The sequence below is a fragment of the Cnephaeus nilssonii genome, assembly GCF_951640355.1.
Source record: "Cnephaeus nilssonii genome assembly, chromosome: 10".
In the NCBI taxonomy this organism is placed as follows: Eukaryota; Metazoa; Chordata; class Mammalia; order Chiroptera; family Vespertilionidae; genus Cnephaeus; species Cnephaeus nilssonii.
In genome coordinates this window covers 30639363-30662303 of record NC_137081.1, presented here as the reverse complement: position 1 = coordinate 30662303, position 22941 = coordinate 30639363, and the positions used below count along the sequence as shown (strand labels likewise).

Below are 22941 nucleotides of genomic sequence, written 5' to 3'. Positions count from 1 at the left end.
TCCACCCTGGTGATTTCCTGAGACCCGGCCCTACCCAATTTACAACCCCACCCAAGCTGTGCACAGAGGCTTTTGCATATGAATGGCCTGGCCCTTTGCAATCTGAAACCTAACATACTGCAGCTGGGTCAAAGAGCCCCTGAGCCTCCAAAAGAAGACCCAAGGCTCGACAGCAGCTTACATTGCTTCATAGCTGGGCCTCATCTGGGCACCTCTAAACCTCAAACAAAGAAGAGGAATCTGCAGATCTCTCCTGCTGGGTGGCCTCTCTCCTTAGAGATCCAAGAGCCAGTGTACCCAGTGGTCAGAGAGAGACCATCGAGACTACAATTCTTCAGATCCATAAGAGACACACTCGGGGGGTGCAGATTCAGTGAGCGCCAAAGCCTTGCCCCATAAGGGTGTCTCCAGCACAGAAGTTCTCCCATCATAGACACAATTGATCCTCACAGCCAATTAGCCTGGAGGTCAATTCCTCCCAGTGATACTGACAACAATCAAGGCTTAACTACAACAAGACTGTGCACACAGCCCACAAAGGGGTGCACCAAGAGTGTCCACCTCAGGTAATAAGGGAGGTTGAGCCACTGGGCCCTATAGGACACGTAGCACACAAAGCCACTCTATCAACTCAGGGAAGCAGCCAAAATGCGGAGACAAAGAAACAGGTCACAAATGAAAGAAATGGAGGAAAGCAAATGACTGAATATAGAGTTCAAAAACCACGGTTATAAGGTTACTCAAGAGTCTTCTAGAAACCTCCAAGAAATTTAGTGAGACCCTCTAGGATATGAAAAAGGACCAACTAGAAATTAAGCATACACTGACTGAAATAAGAATAATATACAGAGATCCAACAGTAGACTGGAGCAGTGGTCCGCAAACCACAGCTTGTGACCCACATGAGTCTCTTTTTGGCCCCTTGAGTGTGGCTCTTCCACAAAATACCCGGTGCGGGCGCGCGTACAGTGCGATTGAAACTTCATGGCCCATGTGCAGAAGTCAGTTTTCGGCCTAGGCGAGTCTATTTTGAAGAAGTGGCATTAGAACACTCAAGGCCAAAGAGCCGAATGTTCCTCGTGAGCTTCAGTTTGCCAACCACTGGACTAGAGGATCCCAAGAATTAAGTCAAAGATTTGAAATACAAAGAAGCAAAAAACACCTAACTGGAAAAGCAAAAAGAATCTAAAAATATGAAGATAGTGTAAGGAGCTTCTGGGACATCTTCAAGCGTACCAACATCCGAATTACGTTGGTTCCAGAAGAAGAGAGAGAGCTAGATACTGAAAACCTATTTGAAAAAATAATGACAAAAAATTTCCCCTACCTGGTGAAAGAAATAGACTTACAAGTCCAGGAAGCGCACAGAACCCCAAACAAAAGGAATCCAAAGAGGACCACACCAAGACACATCATAATTAAAATGCCAAGAGCAAAAGACAAAGAGAGAATCTTAAAAGCAGCAAGAGAAAAACAGTTAGTTACCTACAAGGGAGTACCATATGACTGTCAGCTGATTTCTCAACAGAAACTATGCAGGCCAGAAGGGAGTGGTAAGAAATATTCAAAGTGATGATTAGCAAGAACCTACAACCAAGATTACCCAGCAAAGCAAATTCTATCATTTAGAATTGAAGGTCAGATAAAGAGCTTCATAGACAAGAAAAAGCTAAAATACTTCATCACCACCAAACCAGTATTATATAAAATGCTGAAGGGTATTCTTTAAGAAGAGGAAAAAGAAGAAAAAGGTAAAGACAAAAATTTATGAACAACAAAGTGACAGCAAATACATATCTATCAACAAGTGAATCTAAAAATCAAGTGAATAAAAAGTCTGATGAACAGAATAAACTGGTGAATATAATAGGATCAGGGGCATAGAAAGGGAGTGGACTGACAATTCTTGGGGGGAAAGGGGTGTGGGGGTGTGGGAAGAGACTGGACAAAAATCGTACACCTATGGATGAGGACAGTGGCAGGGGGGTAAGGGCAGAGGGTGGGATGGGAACCAGGAGGAGGGGAGCTATGGGGGGAAAAAAGAGGAACAACTGTAATTATCTGAACAATAAAGATTTATTAGAAAAAAAAGAATTTGAGCATTTTGGCTACTGTGGTTGTCTCACATGACCCTTCTCTGTTGTCTAGCCACTCCCCTGATTATTCTCGGATACGCACTGTCCCAAATACGGACCCAGTTGAGCCTAGGGGCAGGGTGGTGGCTCAGGCCCACACTTATCAGCACAGTCCTATTACCTGGCTTCAGGGTCAGCCTATTACCCAAGGGCAGTGGAGTAGACTTTCTTTTTAGCTGGGTAGCTGGGAAGGATATTTCTAGCTCCCTCCTGACTCTAAGATATATAGACATGAGGTTTATTGCTTGAACCGCAACAAGAGAGGCATTTTGCCACAATGATGAAAGCTGGTTTGAGCATGAAGCTGACATGGAGAAGTGGGGGAAGAAAGACACAAAATAGAGTCTAGGATGATATCTTTGAGCTGCTGGATCAAGCCAGCCCTGATGTGCTGAGTCAGGGTGCCCAGCACTTTGCAGTACTGGGAGCCAGTGAATCCCCTTGAGTATGTAAACAGTTTTGAGCAGCTGCATTGAAAGGTGTCTCATGCATGTCTTTCAAACCTCTATCTGGGTCTCTAGCTCCCTCTGCTGTGGATCTTCTTCCTTGACATGGATCCAGAGTCTTCAAGTCCCTCTGTCTCCCTTGAGTCCTCAACAGGGCACCTGCCCTCTTTCCAGGGCCATTGTACAAGCTGCTGTGCCTGCCCAGGACACTCTCCCCTCCCCTTATGGTCTCAACCTAAATGACATCTCCTCGATAAGTCTCTTCCTGGCTCCAGGTCACTCCAGAAACATCTGCTGAGCTCCTGCTCTCCCAGGCAGCAGGTGAGGCCCAGCTCCCCATGGGGAGCTCTGGAGCTGCTGCTGATCTCATGGGAGGCAACAGGAATCAAATGGCCACACTCTTGTCCTCAGATGAGAGAAATGAGACCTGGATTGGAAGTGAGTGTACCTGGGTGATTCCGGAGATGTCAAAGAAAGCCATGAGGCTGGAAAGCAGAGGGGGGAAGTTGGGAACAGACCTCACTGTCTTGGCAGTGTGGCGATGCTGAGGAGGGTTGGGATTCTGGATATGTTGTGAAGGTAGTCAGTCAATTGGCCTTCCATGTTTGCCAAACTACCTCTGATTCAGCTTCCATTGCAGGTCTCCAAATAATGGTCATGGTTCATGTATTTCTCCTTGAACTTCATATATTTTTATATAGAATTTGTTATTGTGATATCATTCATATGCCATAATAGTCACCTTTTTTTTTTTTAAATCCTTACCTGAGGATATTTTTCCATTGATTTTTTTAGAGAGAGTGGAAGAGAGGGGGAAAGACAGAGAGAAATATCAGTGTGAGAGAAACACATCGATTGGTTGCCTCCTGCACAAACCCTGGACCAGCGGCCTGGGCTGGGGAGGAGCCTGCAACCAAGGTACTTGCCCTTGATCAGGATCAAAACCAGAACCCTTTCGTCTGCAGACCTAAGCTCAATCCACAGAGCCAAACCGGCTAGGGCTATTTTTTTTTTTTTTTAGTCACCCTTTTAAAGTATCAACGTAAAAAATGTCTGAACCTATGGAGAAGTTTTATGAGTTTATTTGAGCCAAACAGATGACATACTGGGGAGCAAGACCTCAAAGGCTCCAAGAAATAACAGTTTAGCAGCATTTTGTATGTACTTGAAATTAAGGAGGGAAAATAAGGGAGATTACATGGAGGTGGGAAAGAGAGGCAGGGATTGCATTATAGGATAATTATGTAATAATTATGTGCTCTTGAGGGTGGTTATTTCAAAAGTATGTTAACCTAGATGCACAAAAACAATGGAAAGGGCTTGTTTAAGGCCAAGATAAACCTTTTACTAAAAAGTTGTGGGCCTGCCCTGGCCAGTGTGGCTCAGTTGGTTAAGTGTGGTGTCATCCACCCTGAGGTCCCTGGTTCAATTCCTGGTCAGAGCACATGCCCAGGTTGCAGGCTGGATCCCCAGCAGGGAGCATGCAGGAAGCAGTCGATCAATGATTTTCTCTCATCATTGATGTTTCTAGCTCTCTCTCCCTCTCCCTTCCCTCTCTCTAAAAAATCAATAAAAAATATATTTAAAAAACAAAGTTATAGATTTGGGCTGTGACTGCTCACCATGAGCTGCCCAGATAGGAGTTTATGATCAGACCATCCTGTGAGGTTACTTTCCACAGAACCCCTTTTTCATCCACAAAAGTGTACAACTCAGCCTGACAATTTAGTGTACAATTCAGTGGTTGAGCATCAACCTATGAACCAGGTCATATATTTATATGTATTTTTATATTTTTATTTTAAATATATTTCTTTATTGATTTCAGAGATAAAGGGAAAGAGAGAGAGAAACATCAATGATGACAGAGAATCATTGATAGGCTGCCTCCTGCTTGCCCCCTACTGGGGATCGAGCCTGCAATCCGGGCATGTGCCCTTGACCCGAATTGAACCCGGGATACTTCAGTCCGCAGGCCAATGCTCTATCTGGTGAACCAAACCAGCTAGGGCATGTACACATTTTTATGTGAACATATGATTTCATTTTTCTTGGGTATATACATAGGAGTGGATTTGCGGGATTATCTGGTAACTCTGTTTAACCATTTAAGGAGCTGCCAGACTCTTTTCCAAAGCAGCTGCACTGTTCTATATTTCTACTAGCACAGTATTGGGTTCTGATTTCTCCACATCCCCACCAACACCTGTTCTTTTGTTTTGTTTGTTTTGTTAATCCTCACCCAAATATATTTTTCTATTGATTTTTAAAGAGAGTGGAAGGGAGGGGGAGAGACAGAGAGAGAGAGAGAAACATGGATGGGAGAGACACATAGATTGGTTGTCTCCTGCAGGCACCTCCACTGGGGCCGGGGATGGAGCCTGCAACCGAGATATGTGCCTTTGACTGGAATCGAACCCAGGACCCTTCAGTCTCAGGCTGACACTCTATCCACTGAGCCAAACTGGATATGGCTTGTTTTGTTTTGTTTTTTTAAATATATTTTTTATTGATTTTTTACAGAGAGAAAGGGAGAGGGACAGAGAGTCAGAAACATCGATGAGAGAGAAACATTGATCAGTTGCCTCCTGCACACCTCCTGCTGGGTATGAGCCTGCAACCAAGGTACATGCCCTTGACGATAATCGAACCCGGGATCTCTCAGTCCGCAGGCCGACGCTCTATCCACTGAGCCAAACCAGTTAGGGCTATTTATATATTTTTAAAATTGATTTCAGAGAGAAAGGGAGAGAGATAGAAACATCAATGATGACAGAGAATCATTGATAGGCTGCCTCCTACTTGCCCCCTAATGGGGATCGAGTCCGCAATCCAGGCATGTGCCCTTGACAGGAATTGAACCCAGGACCCTTTAGTCCAAAGGCTGATGCCCTATCTGCTGAACCAAACCAGCTAGGGCATGTACACATTTTTATATGGACATATGATTTCATTTTTGGGGTATATACATAGCAGTGGATTTGCGTGATTATCTGGTAACTGTTGAACCATTTAAGGAGCTGCCAGACTATTTTCCAAAGCAGCTGCATTGTTTTATATTTCTACTAGCACAGTATAGGATTCTGATTTCTCCACATCCCCACCAACACTTGTTCTTTTGTTTTGTTAATCTTTACCCAAGGATATTTTTCCATTGATTTTTTAAAAATAGTGTCCAGCATTTGTTTGTTTTTTTGTTTAATATATTTTATTATTATTATTATTTTTTACAGAGAGGAAGGGAGGGGGATAGTTAGAAACATCGATAAGAGAGAAACATCCATCAGTTGCCTCCTGCACACCCCCTACTGGGGATGTGCCCGCAACCAAGGTACATGCCCTTGACCGGAATTGAACCTGGGACCCTTCAGTCTGCAGGCTGACGCTCTATCCACTGAGCCAAACCAGTTAGGGCTCCATTGATTTTTAAAAATATATATATTTTATTGATTTCTTACAGAGAGGAAGGGAGAGGGATAGAGAGCTAGAAACATCGATGAGAGAGAAACATCGACCAGCTGCCTTCCACACACCCCCCACCGGGGATGTGCCCGCAACCAATGTACATGCCCTTGACCGGAATCGAACTCGGGACCCTTTAGTTTGCAGGCCGACGCTCTATCCACTGAGCCAAACCAGCTTCGGCGCCTCCATTGATTTTTTTTTCAATTTTTTTTATTAAGGTATTATATGTGTACATATCTTACCATTGCCCCCCCCACTCCCATACATGCCCTCACCCCCCAGAGTTTTGCGTCCATTGGTTATGTTTATATGCATGCATACAAGTCCTTTGATTGATCTCTTATCTTCCCCACCTCTCCCTAACCTTCCTGCTATAATTTGACAGACTGTTTGATGCTTTACTGCCTCTGTATCTATCTTTTTGTTCAAGTTTATAATGTTCTTTATTATCCATAAATGAGTGAGATCATGTGGTATTTTTCTTTCATTGACTGGCTTATTTCACTCAACATAATGTTCTCCAATTCCATGGTAAGAATTCCTTCTTTTTTATGGCAGCATAATATTCCATTGTGTAGATGTACCATAGTTTTCTGATCCAGTCATCTGCTGATGGGCACCTAGGCTGTTTCCAGATCTTAGCTATTGTAAATTGTGCTGCTATGAACATAGGGGTGCATATATCCTTTCTTATTGGTGTTTCTGGTTTCTTAGGATATATTCCTAGGAGTGGGATTACTGGGTCGCCTCCATTGATTTTTAAAGAGAGTGGAAGGGAAGGGGAGAGACAGAGAGAGAGTGTCATGGATGGGAGAGACACATAGATTGGTTGCCTCCTCCAGGCACCTCCACTGGGGCTGGGGATGGAGCCTGCAAACGAGATATGTGCCTTGACTGGAATGGAACCCGGGACCCTTCAGTCTCAGGTTGACACTCTATCCACTGAGCCAAATTGGCTAGGGATTGTTTTGTTTTTTAATAATAGCTATCCTAACGGGTGTGAGGTGTAAATGATCTTTTAAAAGTTCAGGTTTCTGAATTTACAAGGCAGAGGTCCAGATCCTCAGCTACTTTCAACCTCACCTTCTTTCAATCCTCTGCACAGTAGGGCAGCTGGAGGACTGGACAGGAACAGAGGCTGAGGCCCAGGTGGGGAACAGTGGGGATTCAGGAAAGACAGTCCTTTGCTGGGAAGCCTGCTCCCGCTCAGGCAAGGTGGCCATGGGCTGGGGTTAGACTGGAGGACCTAGAGCAGATGCCCTGTTCTCTGGAGTATCTGTGATCCCACACTGTCTGGAATACTCACCAGAGTTCCTGGGACCTCCCTGGCTTATCCTGACATTCCTCCAACAGCTCTAAGCCAGTCGTCGGCAAACTGCGGCTCGCGAGCCACATGCGGCTCTTTGGCCCCTTGAGTGTGGCTCTTCCACAAAATACCACGTGCGGGCGCGCACTTACAGTGCGATTGAAACTTCGTGGCCCATGTGCAGAAATCGGTTTTTGGCTCTCAAAAGAAATTTCAATCATTGTACTGTTGATATTTGGCTCTGTTGACTAATGAGTTTGCTGACCACTGCTCTAAGCCATCCTTCATGGAATCAGCATTTATTGAGCACCAATCATTTGCTGACGCTGTTAGAGGATGAATTCCACATGACCTCAAGAAGCATTCTCACCCATAACCCATAACCGTTGATTTAAAAACCAGGTGTGGCTGAAACCGGTTTGGCTCAGTGGATAGAGCGTCGGTCTGCGGACTGAAAGGTCCGAGGTTCGATTCCGGTCAAGGGCATGTACATTGGTTGCGGGCACATCCCCGGTAGGGGGTGTGCAAGAGGGAGTTGGTTGATGTTTCTCTCTCATCGATGTTTCTAGCTCTCTGTCCCTCTTCTTTCCTCTCTGTAAAAAATCAGTAAAATATATTAAAAAAAAAATAAAATAAAACCAGGTGTGCTGCAGTGTGGTGGATTATCCTACAGGTGCCAGGGAGGCTGATTCAGAGTTGCTGCAACGATCCAGGCAGGAAACGATGAAGGCTTAAATGGAAGTAGTGGGTAGAGCAGTGGATGGATCCCAAAGACAACTGAAGGCCAGGCCTTGGGAAGCCCCTGCTGTGGGAGTTGAGGGAGAGGTTGGGTCTAAGGTAACATCTGGTTCTTGGCACTGTGAATAAAGGCAATTGGTCAATGTGTCTCATTTAATGAGGTATGAAAAATGGCAGTTTGGGGTGGAAGAAGAAGCTGGGTTCAGTTTGTGACATTCTGAATATGAAGAGTTATAGAACACCAAAGGGAGATTTCTGGATCCCAGGAGGCAAGTTGTTCCTGGAGAGGAACACCATTTGGGCACCATGGGGGTTAGGGGCAGCCCCCCACTGGGAGGTGGAGCCACAGTTGCTGCCAGAGAAGGTGCCCCAAGCAGAGGGCAGGAGGTAGGGGTATATACAGAAAGGAGTTGAGACCACAGAGCCAAGAGCATTATCCAACGAGAGAACTTACAGGGAGGAGGAAGAATGTGGAGGAAGAGAAAGGAGGCAGGGGAAAGGTTCCATGGAGGACATGGTCAAGGAAAAAGCCACAGAGAGGTGAACGAGAAGGTTCAGAAGTGTCCTTTGGGCTAGCAATCAAGGGGGTGTTGGGGGTCCTGAGAGGGACTGGCAGCAACTTTTCTCCTCTTCCCTGCTGCTTGCTCTTGTGAAGGACAAGAGAAGGAAAGGAGGGTGAGGGAGAGGTGGAGAGAGGCTCCCCTGTCCCCAGTGAAAGGATATTGTTTTAGAGAGACTCCAGCTTCCTCAGGGTCTGGAGGGGAAAGCTAAGGACCAGGGCTGTATGCAACTCCAAGGTGGGGACACCCTGGGGAGGTCTGTTTTTTCCCTGTGAAGTGGAAAGTGGGTAAATGATGGGGGTGGGGGGTGGGGGAGAAGTGAGGATCCCTGGAGAGAAGACAGGGAATAGATGCTGGGGAGATGGAAACCAGAGGCAAGATCCATTTGAAGCTCCTGGAAGATTTTCTGAGCTGCTGCTGAGCAGTATGGTTAGAAACCCCGGCCTGTGTATAGCAGGATTTCTCTCCGGTAGGGCTCAGCCTTCTGTAGGTAGAAGGGAAAGCTGATCACGGGCCCGGACTAGGAGGTGCAGCAGGAGAGTCAGGGAGGGTGAGCAACTGAGCCCACGACCAGCCCTCCTCCAGCAGGCTCAGGGGTCCCCTGGTCACTGGCACAGTTGGTTAAGGGTGGTGCCATCCACCCTGAGGTCCCTGGTTCAATTCCTGGTCAGGGAACATGCCTGGGTTGCAGGCTGGATCCCCAGTAGGGAGCATGCAGGATGCAGCCGATCAATGATTTTCTCTCCTCACTGAGAGCTGAGGGCTGAGCCCTGAGCTGGCAGGTGAAGTTCTCAGGCTGCCTCCAGGAGAGGAAGGCCAGGTCCTTTCACTCTGCCGCCTGAGGCCCGGTTTCCTTGTCCCTGGAAAGGGATCCTCTGTGGGAGGCAGCAACTTCCTGCTTGTGTCTTAGGTCCCATTTGGCTTCTCAGCAATTCCATTAACCTTGGAACCAATGTTTATTTTTAATCCTCACCTGGAGGTATTTTTTCCATTCTTTTTTTCAGGGAGTTGGGAGGGAGAGGATGGGAGAGAAACATCAATGCAAGAGACACATCGATTGGTTGCCTCCCACACTAGCCCTGACTGCTCTCAGGAGGCAACTTTAGGCACGTGGCCGGGAAGGAATCCCTTGCAGAGCGACCGGGGGATTTTCTGACCCGGGCTAAGGTGGGCCTCCCACTCTGGCGTTGTGAACCTAGGTCTCGGGCTCATCAAGAAAATATGGGCGAATTCCTTTCTCCATGGCAGCCGAGAAGCTAAGCATGGAGTGCGGGACGGGGATATCGAAAAACTCTGCCCGAATCGACAGGATCCGGACACATCGGAAGCAGGAAAGGGCCAGTTCCCACAGCCCCCCGAAATCGGCACACGCGGCGCCAAAAAATGTCCGTTCCAAGGCGCAGGCTCCGCGGAGGGCACTTCAGTAACCGCGCGCCCACCACCCAATCAACGTCGGCCTTGCACAAAGCGAACCTCCCCCCAGGCCGCCCAAACGGAATCTCCACCCTTTCCTCTGGCGGCCTTGTCCCGCCCACTCCTGCCCAGGCTCCGCCTCGCAACGTCCTCGATGGAGATTCGCGATTGGCTTGTGGGATGAGCGCAAACTCTGGTTGGTTGAAGTGGAGTCACGAGGGCAGAGTCGTCGCCTTTCCAGAGGGGATTACTGGGCAGGCTCAGTCTTTCGCCTCAGTCTCGAGCTCTAGCTGGTAGCGAGACGTACGCGCTCCGGTTCTTCAGTACCAGCGGCCGCCATCGTCGCCGTTTGATTCCTTTGGGCACATCTACGCCATTCACCCGCCACACACTCCACCGTCATAAGCCGCCGTCATGGTGAAGCTCGCAAAGGTAAGAGGCCTTCCTCGCGCAATCACGGACGCCGAGGCCTATTTTCTGAGGAGCGCGCGCGCGGCGCCGCGAGGAGGAGGGCCTGCGCGCTGTCCCAGGCGCATTCGAGGGCGCCATGCTGCGGGAAGTCTCGCGTGATTAGTGCGGACGTCTCGCGTTTTTTGGGTACTTTTTGGCGAGGTGGAGAGCTTCGGCAGGTGTTGCCGATTTGGCGTGGAAAGACTTCGCTAGTGAGCGTAGTCCCGAGGGGGCGCTGCCCCTCGGTAGAGGGATGAGGCCAAACTCCTGGGACCCGTGCGAGCGGACACCGCCTCCTGACGCACGTGCCTCGGCGGGCGGCCCGCCACGTGGGCCGTGCCGCGTGGGTCCTGGCATCTCTGGAGGGGACCGTTCCGTGAGGTGGGGAGCGGCGGGATTTCTTCGTTTGGAGGCCCGCGGCCTATAGGATCTTAAATATGAGGTGGGCCCCGGAAGGAGGCCCCGCCGCGTGCTTTCAGTGCCTGGCTGTGCGCACATGGTGGAGATGGCCCCACGTGGCCCTGGGGCGGGGTTTCCCCGGGAAAGGAAAATTATAAGACCAATGGTCTTAAACTTAGCTTAAGAGGTGATTTTTCTTTAATGTTGCCCTAATTTAATTTCAGAGGAGTGGTGGGATAAGGTGCCAGAATTTACTGAAGGCTTTTTTTTCTTAAACTATTGGGGTGACATTGGTCAACGTGAACATATAGGTTTCAGGTGTGGATTTCTATGTTACAAGATCTGTGTATTGCACCATGTGTTCACTACGCAGTCAAATCTCCTGTCACCATATATTTCCCCTCCTATTGCCATCACCAAAGGTTTTTTGTTTTTGTTTTTAATATATTGATTTTTTTACACAGAGGAAGGGAGAGGGATAGAGAGCTAGAAACATCGACCAGCTGCCTCCTGCACACCTCCTACTGGGGATGTGCCCGCAACCAAGGTACATGCCCTTTACTGGAATCGAACCTGGGACCTCTTGGTCCGCAGGCCAATACTCTATCCACTGAGCCAAACCAGTTAGGGCCATCAAAGGGTTTTTTAAGGTAGTTTTCCCCAGGTGAGGTTTTGAGTTATTGGCCATTAAAATGGTCCCATTGTAGGCTAGTGAGTATTAAGAAATTGTGCCTGATATAAGAGTAGATTTTGGAAGTATAAATTTTAAAACGGATGTGCTTAGGCAAACAGGAAGAGGGAGATGATTTCTTTGAAATTCTCTCTTTCCTAAAGTTGGTTTATGTTATTTGTAATATTTAACAGAATGAAAAGTGGGTTCTGAGAAAGGGAGATGACCATTGTACTATGAGGAATGTGAGCAAAATGGTAGTGGCCTGAAATGTGGGAGGTGTAATGTGCTAATAATCTTGTCTGTTTTAGGCTGGTAAAAATCAAGGTGAGTCCAAGAAAATGGCTCCTCCTCCAAAGGAGGTAGAAGAAGATAGTGAAGATGAGGAAATGTCAGATGAAGAAGATGAAAGCAGTGGAGAAGAGGTAATTATGTACAATTTAATGCAGAGTCCTATACAGTCATGTTGTATGTCTGAAAATACTGGCAAAGGTAAGATTGTATTCCTTCATATATGCCCTTTTGTAATGGTTGAGTGTCAAAAATACCATAAGGGTATTTGGATGAGCTTGAGAGAAAAGATCTGGAGCCTCTTCATGTGCCCTCTACAGGGCTTAGTGTGATGATGTATTAAATCATTTCCAATTTCAACATACTAGCCGCACATGCTAGGGGAGGAAACAGCCTGGACACTTAGCTGTCTTGTGTGTGGCAGTGCTGAGCATTCTATTCAAGTCTGAGGTTAGCCTTACCAGATTTCTTTCCTAGCTGCCAAGCAGGTCTTTTTTTCCTTTCTTGTTTTTTTGTATGAGTTTTGTAATACTAGTCACAATTTTATGTTGTGGAGTGAGGAACGCCACCTCCTTTTGTGCTGATAATGATACTCTGGTACTCCTGGCTAGTGTTGCTTACTGTAAAGACTACTACAAGTTTTATTTTAACACATAACTTGATAAAACTGGTGGTCAACAAAAAGTACCTTTGAGTGTGACTTGAATGTAGATAATGTTTTTATCAAGCTAACTGCTCACTCTGTATTAATTTTGCAAGGACTGTCCAGCCTATTTGATACTCATTTTATCTCTGGTCCTAATTCTGAGCGTTCAGTGAACTTTATACCACCTCCTCAAATGAATTAATAACACTTAACAGAGATTTTAGTTATAGGAATTAATTCATAATCCTTAAAACAACATGTAACATTGGTTATCATAGTCAGAAGAGAAAAAAAGTTGAGGCTGTAAAAAATCTTTCCTCGGGTCACACAGTAGCAGATGAGATCCAGACAGTCTATTTTCAGACTGCATTTGGGCACTTTTTGGTGATATGAAGAGCTTCGCCAAAGCTGAAGCAATTACTAGAGGATGAGGTACAGAAATTCACAAGTCTGGGTCCAGAGGTATTTGAAGTGTTATGGGATCATTATGATTGGATAGTTTACCTGAAAATGAGGATTGTGATTTCATAGGTACAGAGAAGGACATGTAACATGATGCTATAGTTCAGCATGCTAGTATAGATCTAATGCATGTGGTCTTGAACCAGAGGTAGTGCCAGAATTTAGCACTCATTTATGTGGGAACCAGTGGTCACTCAGTTTAAAAATAGATATATGTTTATTTTATTTAATTTCCAGGTTATCATTCCTCAGAAAAAAGGCAAGAAGGCTACAACTCCAGGAAAGAAGGTGATGGTTTCCCCAACAAAAAAGATTGCAGTTGCCACACCAGGCAAGAAAGCAGTAGTCACCCCTGGCAAAAAGGCAGTGGCTGTGCCAACCCCTGGCAAAAAGGCAGCAGTTACACCAGCCAAAGCATTAGCTACACCTGGTAAGAAAGGAGGCACACCAGGCAAAGCATTGGTAGCAACCCCTGGTAAGAAGGGAGCAGCCACCCCAGTCAAGGGAGCAAAGAACGGCAAGAATGCCAAGAAGGAAGATAGTGATGAGGATGATGATGACGACAGTGAAGAGGATGATGACGACGATGAGGAGGATGAGGATGAAGATGAGGATGAATTTCAGCCAGCAGTGATGAAAGCTACTGCTGCTGCTCCTGCCTCAGATGATGAGGATGATGACGAAGATGAGGACGAAGATGAGGATGAGGATGATGACGAAGAAGATGGTAAGGTGTTCTATTGGTAGTCTTTGGGCTCTTGTTTGCAAGGTACATTAGGGGTGAGATTGTGGGATGGGTGAGCAACATGCCAACATACTCCTTCCATGACACCTTGGGGGTAGATAAAAATCCTCCCAGGGGTTCTCTTCTGGTTGTGTATTAGGATGGTAGCCATGAATGATTGCCTGCCCCTGATAAAATGTTTAACAGCACATTCTATGAGTAGTTTTCATAATACAGGGTTTCACTTCCAAGTAATCAGTTAATTCTTGCTATAACTACTAAGCACAGTACTGTATTATATTTTTTTTCTTTAGATTTATCTGGAACTAATGTTGGTTTGGGGATAATTCTCTTGAGTTTTTGACTAGGTAGCTTTTCTTTCAGACTCTGAGGAAGAACCTATGGAGATTGCACCAGCCAAAGGCAAGAAAGTTCCTGTAAAAGCTGTTCCTGTGAAGGCTAAGAGCACAGCTGAGGATGAAGATGAAGAGGACGATGAGGATGATGAAGAGGATGATGAAGATGACGAAGAGGACGATGAAGATGATGAAGAGGAGGAGGATGATGAAGAGGAGGAGGAAGGTAATTGAGCTAGATTCTAAAGTGGTTTGGTGTGAGTTTTATTTAAAGAAGGTACTGAATATGTGTGGCTACTTATGGATAACACAGATTGATTGAAATCTTGTCCAGAACCTGTCAAAGAAGCACCTGGAAAACGAAAGAAGGAAATGGCCAAACAGAAAGCTGCTCCTGAGGCCAAGAAACAGAAAGTGGAAGGTAACTTGTCAGAATGGAGAGGGGGAGGCATTTGCACCTGATAGCACAAGTGATGAACCACAAAGGGACTTAATACTGAAACCTGATGTTACATTGCAGTATGCTGATGTGCTGAGTATAGAAATTTATGCTGGAAATGAAATTCATCCCATACTTTATAAATCAGATTAATTTGAGTTAATTTTTTGTGCAGCCACAGAACCAACTACGGCTTTCAATCTCTTTGTTGGAAACCTGAACTCTAGCAAGTCTGCTCCTGAATTAAAAACGGGTATCAGTGATGTTTTTGCTAAAAACGATCTTGCTGTTGTGGATGTCAGAATTGGTGTGTCCAGGTAAGTAAGGGGAAGTTAAGCCAACCGAATTCCTGGGTCCGCTAATGCTTTTTTCCCTCCCTTTTTAGAATATTAGTACTTTACTCTTAAGCATGAATGCGTCTTCAAAGTTTTTAGACATTAATGAACTATTACTTTGATTATTAAATTGTATGACCTTCCCCAATTGAAGTTTCCATAATCTCCCTTAACTTTTGATATAGCACAAAACAATTTTTAATAAGCTATGAGCTTTTATTCTTAAAAATATGTAAAACTATTAGATCCAAATAACCAGACAGGATTCTCCTTCCTTGATGCTTTAACAGGTTCTTTTGTTAGCTGTTATGAGCAGTGTAGTTAATAAAGACAAACTCAGAGATGGACCTGCATCAGGTCTTGCTTGGTACTTAAACCTCAGTCTGTATCCTGAGCTTTCAGTGTCTTAGTTTTGTTAATAGAGTATGCTGCTTTTTAACTTAATCATTGCTTGCCCCATTGCATTAGTGTTGCTGATTGTCTAGTATACATGTAAATGGGGCTCTTGCTTTTTTTAAACCTGTAATTTTTATCCTTTGCCTTATCACCTTAAAGGAAGTTTGGCTATGTGGATTTTGAATCTGCTGAGGACCTGGAAAAAGCCTTAGAACTCACTGGTTTAAAAGTCTTTGGCAATGAAATTAAACTAGAAAAACCAAAGGGAAAAGACAGTAAAAAAGGTATGTACTGCTTTAGGTAATTATGATACTGATAGGTAATTCCTTAATTGATGTGTTTCTAGTCTAATTGGCCAGGTTAAATAATTACTTTTTCCTCCCCCCCCCCCCCCCCCAGTGTTGTGAGGATTAAATAAGTTAGAATGTTAAATGTTTACAGTAGTGCCTGGCAGTGTTTGCTGGTGCTAGGAATTCCTGAGTCAGCAAGCAATAATTAACTTACAAAAAATAACTGTTTAGCTCTGGCCGGTGTGACTGAGTTTGTGAACATCATCTCGTGCACTGAAAGGTTGCCTGTTCAAATTCCCAGTCACGACACATGCCCAGGTTGCGGGGCTTGATCCCCAAGTAGGGGGTGTGCAGGAGGCAGCCAATTGATGCCTCCGTTCCTAAATTTTAAAAAATCTTAAAAAGAAATATAATAGCCTAGCGTCGTGGTTCAGTCATTGAGTAGTGACCTATGAACCAGGGAACCAGGTGGTCAGGGTTCCATTCCTGGTCGGGGCATATATATGCCCAGGTTGCAGGCTTGAACCCCATTGTGGGGCGTGGGGGGAGGCAGCTGATCAATGATTCTCATTGTTGATGTTTCTAATCTAGCTCCCTCTCTGAAATCCATAAAAATGTATTTAAAAAATATGTAATTGTTTAGATGTACAGGCATACCCTAATATGGGGAGATCTTTCCTCACTGGAATTAGATCAAATCCCCGACTATTCTTTTTGTATCCTTCATATACTTTGTCATGTTTCATGTGTGTTCATGACTTTTTTAAGATGTTTAAATTGATTTTGAGAGAGGAAGGGGGAGAGAGAGATCCATCAATCGGCCACTGGGGATCAAGCCCACAACCCAGGCTTGTGCCTTTGCCCAGCCAATTGAGCTACACTGGCCAGGGCTGCTCATGACTTTAAATTAAAAACTGCCCACTGGTGTGGCTCAGTGGATAGCATTGGCCTATAAGCCAGGAGGTCACGGTTCGATACCCCCTGTGGGGCGTACAGGAAGCAGCCAATCCATGGTTCTCTCGTCATTGATGTTTCCATCTCCCTCTGCCTTCCTCTCTGAAATCAATAAAAATATATTTAAAAATATGTATATATTTAGATTTCAGAGAGGAAGGTGGAGAGAGAAACATCAATGATGAGAGAGAATCATGGATCGGCTGCCTTTTTGCAAGCCCCCCACTGGGGATTGAGCCTGCAACCCGGCATGTGTCCTTGACTGGAATCAAATCTGGGATCCTTCAGTCCATTGGCTGATGCTCTATCCATGGAGCCAAACCATCTAGGGCGAAAATAGTATATTTTTGAAACAAAATAAACTGCTAAGCACCTACTAGGTTGAGGTCTAAGTATCCATCCAGCCCATAGTTTGATGTCGGGTGTGACAGGAGCTTGTGTCTTGATACCTCTGTATCGCCATACTATTAGTGTCTTTCTTGTACATTTATAGGACCCCAAATTATTTCCTAAACAGAACTTTTCTATTGGTCATTATCTTGGAGGTAAGGAGAAAGGTCTTTTAACCCATCCTATTCATTTTGTGTTTTTTTAAATCTAGATCGAGATGCAAGAACACTTTTGGCAAAAAATCTGCCTTATAAAGTTACTCAGGACGAATTAAAAGAAGTGTTTGAAGATGCTATGGAAATCAGATTAGTCAGCAAGGATGGAAAAAGTAAAGGGTATGTTTTGTGTCTATCCAAATGTTACAAGTTTTATAAGTCAGTGTGATTCTAATTTATAAAAGGAATGACCCAACTTCCTATGTATATGATTTGGGCAAATCTATAACCTGTGCCTTGATTTTCTATCCATACAATCGGGATAATGTACTTAACTCATAGTGATTTTAAAAGACGAGTTAATGTGAAAAAAGGATTACAAAATGTATAGTGTGTGCTTTGTAAGGAATGGCAATTATTTTGAAATGAGGTGGGCTTAACTGTGAACACATTTTCTAGGAATACTTGGCAAACTTAATGGGAGGAAAGTTTTTTGCTAATCTTACCTGAGGACATTTTTGTCCCTTTCTTTTTCGGAGAATGGAAGAGAGAGTCATTGATGTGAGACAGACACATAGACTGGTTGCCTCCGGCTGTGCCCCTGAGCCTTTGTTAGTGAGTCTGACACTAACCAGTAACCCACACCAGCCTGGGTGGGAGGAAAGTTTTAATTGAAAAGTGGAAGATGGCAGAAACCTCAAACATTTCAACTAGTGTAAAATTGGACATTTTTGTTGTACTCAGCTGAAGTAAGGTCATTGCTGAGATTAAAACATTTGTTAAAAATTAATGTCATTGTCCAACCTTCATGGCAAACCAGGAGGTCACGGTTTGATTGAGGCCAGCCAGGTTGCGGGCTCAATCCCCAGTGTGGGGCGTGAAGGAGGTGGCCAGTCAGATTCTCTCTCATCATTGATGTTTCTCCCTCTCCCTCTCCCTCTCTGAAATAGATAAAAAATATATAATTAAAAAATTAATATGGTTTTAAAATTCAAGCAAATTCTTTTTTAAAAAACACCCTTTTGCAGGATTGCTTATATTGAATTTAAGACAGAAGCTGATGCAGAGAAAACCTTGGAAGAAAAGCAAGGAACAGAAATAGATGGGCGATCCATTTCTCTGTACTATACTGGAGAGAAAGGTCAAAATCAAGACCATAGAGGTGGAAAGAACAGTACGTGGAGTGGTAAGAATTTATAGTCTTCCTACAGGGTTCCAGAATTGATGGAGCGAAATGCTTTGCATTTTTGAACTTTATATAAGTTGACTGAGTGTAGATGTAGTTAAGCTAAGCAAGTTACGCTTATATTTGTAATAGTAATTGTGTCTTGAATGTACATTTTCAAATTTTTAATGTACATTTTCAAATTAGAATATTGTTCTAGGAAGATATAGATCAGTAGTCAGCTTACACTTTTGAATAACAGGAATGAAAGGAAGCCAGACATAACTGCATTATAGGTACTCAGTATATTGAGACACTCGGAATAGGATTCTATCTGCATCAACATTCATATGTTAACTCTCCTAAGCACAGAAATTCTTAACAAGATATAGCTATGACTGAAGTTGCAAACCACTGTTTGACAGTCTTAATTTGGCATCTCTTTATTTGTAGGTGAATCAAAAACTCTGGTTTTAAGCAACCTTTCCTACAGTGCAACAGAAGAAACTCTTCAGGAAGTATTTGAGAAGGCAACATTTATCAAAGTGCCCCAGAACCAAAATGGCAAATCTAAAGGGTATAATAATTTGTATCTCTATGTTGTCAGTCATTGCTGTAAGAGTGTCTTGAATAATAGATATAATCCTCTAACCCTGTCTGTTAGAAGCTGGATCATTTTTAGCTATATAAATAAGTATAAAATAAAAAGAGCCTCATTTATTTGCTTGAGGGGGGGAAAGGGCTTATGGCAGGGGTCCTCAAACTTTTTAAACGGGGCCAGTTCACTGTCCCTCAGACCGTTGGAGGGCCGGACTATAGTTTAAAAAATACTATGAACAAATTCCTATGCACACTGCGCATATCTTATTTTGAAGTAAAAAAACAAAACTGCAAAAACACCCGCATGTGGCCCGCGGGCCGTAGTTTGAGGACGCCTGGCTTATGGCATCAAGATGTGATTGCAGAGGAGCCATGAGCTTGATAACGTATTCTAAATACTGTTCATCCTCAGGTATGCATTTATAGAATTTGCTTCATTTGAAGATGCTAAAGAAGCTTTAAATTCCTGTAATAAAAGAGAAATCGAGGGCAGAGCAATCAGACTTGAATTGCAAGGACCCAGAGGATCGCCTAATGCAAGAAGCCGTAAGTTACAATTACCAGGGTGTTGTGGTTGGGGGATAACTCCTCAGTGCCATGCTTTAACTTGGGTCAGATCTAGAAGTGAACTTTTTTTTCTGTTGTTGCCGAGTAAATGACACTGGATATGATGACCGATTATCTGAGAAATAATTGATGAAATCCAAGAAAATTCCTCTAGATAGTCAAGTTCTGATCCAGCCATGTCATCTCTGAGCAACAGATCTGCCCATGGTTTACTGCCTGTGTGGTGGTTGTCGCTACCTGCTTAAGATCTGTCTCACTTGTTTGGATTGGCTCTCCTGATTTCTATAAAAGATCTGCTTTGGTGGTCAAGGTAGACTTGAGATAGCAGTTGATTTAAGCCCTTTGCTTTCATTAAATATTAGTTAGCTAAGATAACCTTCTTTTTCTCATAGAGACACTTTAGGGTTCCAATATGACAAGCATTCTTGGCTAGTAGTTATTCTGAATATTACATAAGTCCATGTCATCATTATGAATGAAGTGTTATTTTTTGTTCTTCCCCAGAACCATCCAAAACTCTATTTGTCAAAGGTCTGTCTGAGGAGACTACGGAAGAGACATTGAAGGAGTCATTTGATGGCTCTGTCCGGGCAAGGATAGTCACTGACCGGGAGACGGGCTCTTCCAAAGGGTAAGGTGCAGGAGGGTACAGTGTCCACTGAGTGGGGACCTCTCATCCAATGTGTCTTCTCATTGAGCTCCTTTCTGTCGCTCTGTGGCAGTTATGGATTCGCACGAGAAGAAGAGACAATTCACAGAGCTAGCATTATTTTGCCTCCTGTCTTCAGAGGTATATGCTGCTGTTTTGTGAGACATTTTTGCATTTAAGCTGTCGGTAAACCCAGTTTCAACTTTTGGAGAGAGCTACTCTTACCACTTTGGTCTTTTCTCAATTGAGCAAGGCTACTTTCTAGGGGTTAACTTTGGCATTTACAGTCAAACCTCAGTTCTCAAATGTCTCCCATCTCAAACAGTTCTGTTCTTGACCAACTTGTTCACAGAAAATTTTTTTCTAATAACAAAACTGCAGTTCTAGACCTGATAACCCTTTCATCTAGACCTGATAACCCTTTCATGCTGATACATTAGCATGAAAAAAAGCATCTCTCAGACTACAAACAGGAGATAATGTAAGTCAGTTTACCTCTAAACTTCTGGTAACTACGGTTCTCAACCAGTGGGTCGCAACCCCTTTGGGGGTTGAACGACCCTTTCACAGGGGTCGCCTAAGACATCATCCTGCATATCAGATATTTACATTATGATTCATAACAGTAGCAAAATTACAGTTATGAAGTAGCAACGAAAATAATTTTATGGTTGGGGGGTCACCACAACATGAGGAACTGGATTTAAGGGTTGCGGCATTAGGAAGGTTGAGGACCGACCACTGTTCTAGTTGTTAGCATCTCAGGAAATTGTGCTGTGAATATTTTTGTGTGTTTTGCTGGTGAAATGGATGATTAGCATAATTTTAAAACGAGTGCTGATGTTGCTGTGTGAAAGTGTTCGCAAAACAATGATCACAGGAAATTGAGATAGAAAAACTGTTGTTGATTTGGATAAATGAAAAGCAGCTGGCTGAGGCCATGATTTCTGAGAAAGAAGATGCTGCACCACTGGAATGGGTGCTGAAAGTGAAGGCCAGTTAAGGCCGAATCGACCTATGAACCAGGAGGTCACGATTCCATTCCTGATCAGGGCACAAGCTGGGCTTGTGGGCTTGATCCCCAGATCATCCTTGCTGATCATTGATGTTTCTCTCTCTCCCTCTTCCTTTGTCTCTAACATTAATAATAAAAATATATATTAAGTAAATTAAGCTAGTAGGGGTGGTTCCATAAAAGTAAGAAGACAAATGTTTGTTTATATATTAAACAATATGTTAGACATGTACTATATATAAGAAAGGTTAAAATGGAATCATTTAGTAGTCTGGAATGGATTCAGTTTACATTTCTAGTGGGGAAAAATGATTCCATTTTTGAACAATTTGCTTTTTGAAGAGCCTTCTAGAATGAATTAGAGAACCTAGGTTCCACTGTATTCCATATATCTTTGCTTTATAATGGACAATTCCATTTGGTATTTTAGGTTTGGTTTTGTAGACTTCAACAGTGAGGAAGATGCCAAAGCCGCTAAGGAGGCCATGGAAGATGGTGAAATTGATGGAAACAAAGTTACTTTGGACTGGGCCAAGCCTAAGGGTGAAGGTGGCTTCGGAGGTCGTGGTGGAGGCAGAGGTGGCTTTGGAGGCAGAGGTGGTGGCAGAGGAGGCCGAGGTGGATTTGGTGGCAGAGGCCGGGGAGGTTTTGGAGGTAAGGAGCATCAAGGTCTGCATTCAGTGGTCACTGTCACTGGGGGAGGGAAACCTGGCAGCTTTGCACCTGTTCTTTAATAATGTCTTCCCTTCCTCCAGGTCGAGGAGGCTTCCGAGGAGGCAGAGGAGGAGGAGGAGACCATAAGCCACAAGGAAAGAAGACAAAGTTTGAATAGTTCTATCCCCGTCTTTCCCTCTTCCATTTGAAAAAGAAAGGACTCTGGTGTTTTTACTCTGTTACCTGATCAATGACAGAGCCTTCTAAGGACATTCCAAGACAGTATACAGTCCTGTGGTCTACTTGGATATCCATTTAGATAACATTTCAAAGGAGATACCCTGTTGGTTTTGACTGGATATTCGTATAAACTTTTTAAAGAGATGAGTGGTAGAGCTAACCCTTATCTGTAAGTTTTGAATTTATATTGTTTCTTCCCGTGTACAAAACCATTTTTTTCCTACAAATAGTTTTTTTTGTGTGTGTTGGGGTATAAAGGAAAGCAGAATGTTTTATCATAATTTTGCTTCAGCAGCTATGGGACAAATTAAAAGTCCTAAACTCTGGTGCCAGACTTGTACTTCCTAGAGTGTTTCTCCTGGAATATTGCTGAAGGTCGAGCATGGTAAACCCACTTCAGATCCACCCCCACCCCCTGATGGAAATGCTTGGTGCTTAGGTTTCAAATGCTCTAGCCAAAAGTTTGGTGAAATGGAAGTTTCCTCTGGCTTCTTGGGAGTCCAGTGTGTTCTGACAAGTGCTCTGGAAAGAGGAACAGGAGCCATGGAAGATGGTGGTTAGGCCTCCTTAGATACACACTGAGAATATGGATTCTGGAATAGTCAGTGACTAACGGATAGAATTCATGACAGATGGATGGACCAATGGGGACTGTGTGGCTGGGGAGGAAACTACCAATCCAATAGATGGGCCTGGCATTTTTTTGTCTACCAGCAACCTTAGGTGGAACTATAAGAAGGCCTTTGGTTTTGCACTATGTAGTACCCAGACATTCTAACTGATTTATTAAACATTCCCTGTCCCTGTTACACATACACACTTTTGTTAGAAGTTAAAGGCTGATGAGATGGTGTCCCAGCCCAGCTGATGTGGCTCAATGGTTAAGTATAGACCTATGAGCCAGATGTCACAGTTCAATTCCTGGTGTGGGCACATGCCAGAGTTGCAGGCTTGCTCTCTAGTAGGGGGCATGCAGGAGACAACTGATCAATGATTCTCATGTTTATTTTTTAAGTATTTTTTATAGAGGA

At 44.1% G+C, this 22941-nt stretch overlaps 1 protein-coding gene across 1 annotated transcript; it reads left to right on the top strand.

Annotated features, from left to right (window-relative positions):
* Window positions 1-10303: 10303 nt before the first annotated feature.
* NCL (nucleolin) lies at window positions 10304-22236 on the top strand. The gene is made up of 14 exons (XM_079782024.1): window positions 10304-10495; window positions 11894-12007; window positions 13219-13708; window positions 14090-14287; window positions 14396-14482; window positions 14676-14817; window positions 15391-15515; window positions 17077-17200; window positions 18049-18206; window positions 18639-18762; window positions 19198-19331; window positions 19857-19983; window positions 21447-21670; window positions 21772-22236. Exons 1-14 carry the CDS (start codon window positions 10478-10480, stop codon window positions 21846-21848), a joined length of 2142 nt encoding a protein of 713 aa, XP_079638150.1. The 5' UTR covers window positions 10304-10477; the 3' UTR covers window positions 21849-22236.
* Window positions 22237-22941: the final 705 nt, after the last annotated feature.

What these genes read in the sequence shown, in the direction of transcription:
- NCL (XM_079782024.1), top strand. An exon ending in ATCGCCTAATGCAAGAAGCC is followed by an intron (nt 19,332 to 19,856) that starts GTAAGTTACAAT and finishes GTTCTTCCCCAG; the next exon opens with AACCATCCAAAACTCTATTT. An exon ending in AGGCCGGGGAGGTTTTGGAG is followed by an intron (nt 21,671 to 21,771) that starts GTAAGGAGCATC and finishes CCCTTCCTCCAG; the next exon opens with GTCGAGGAGGCTTCCGAGGA.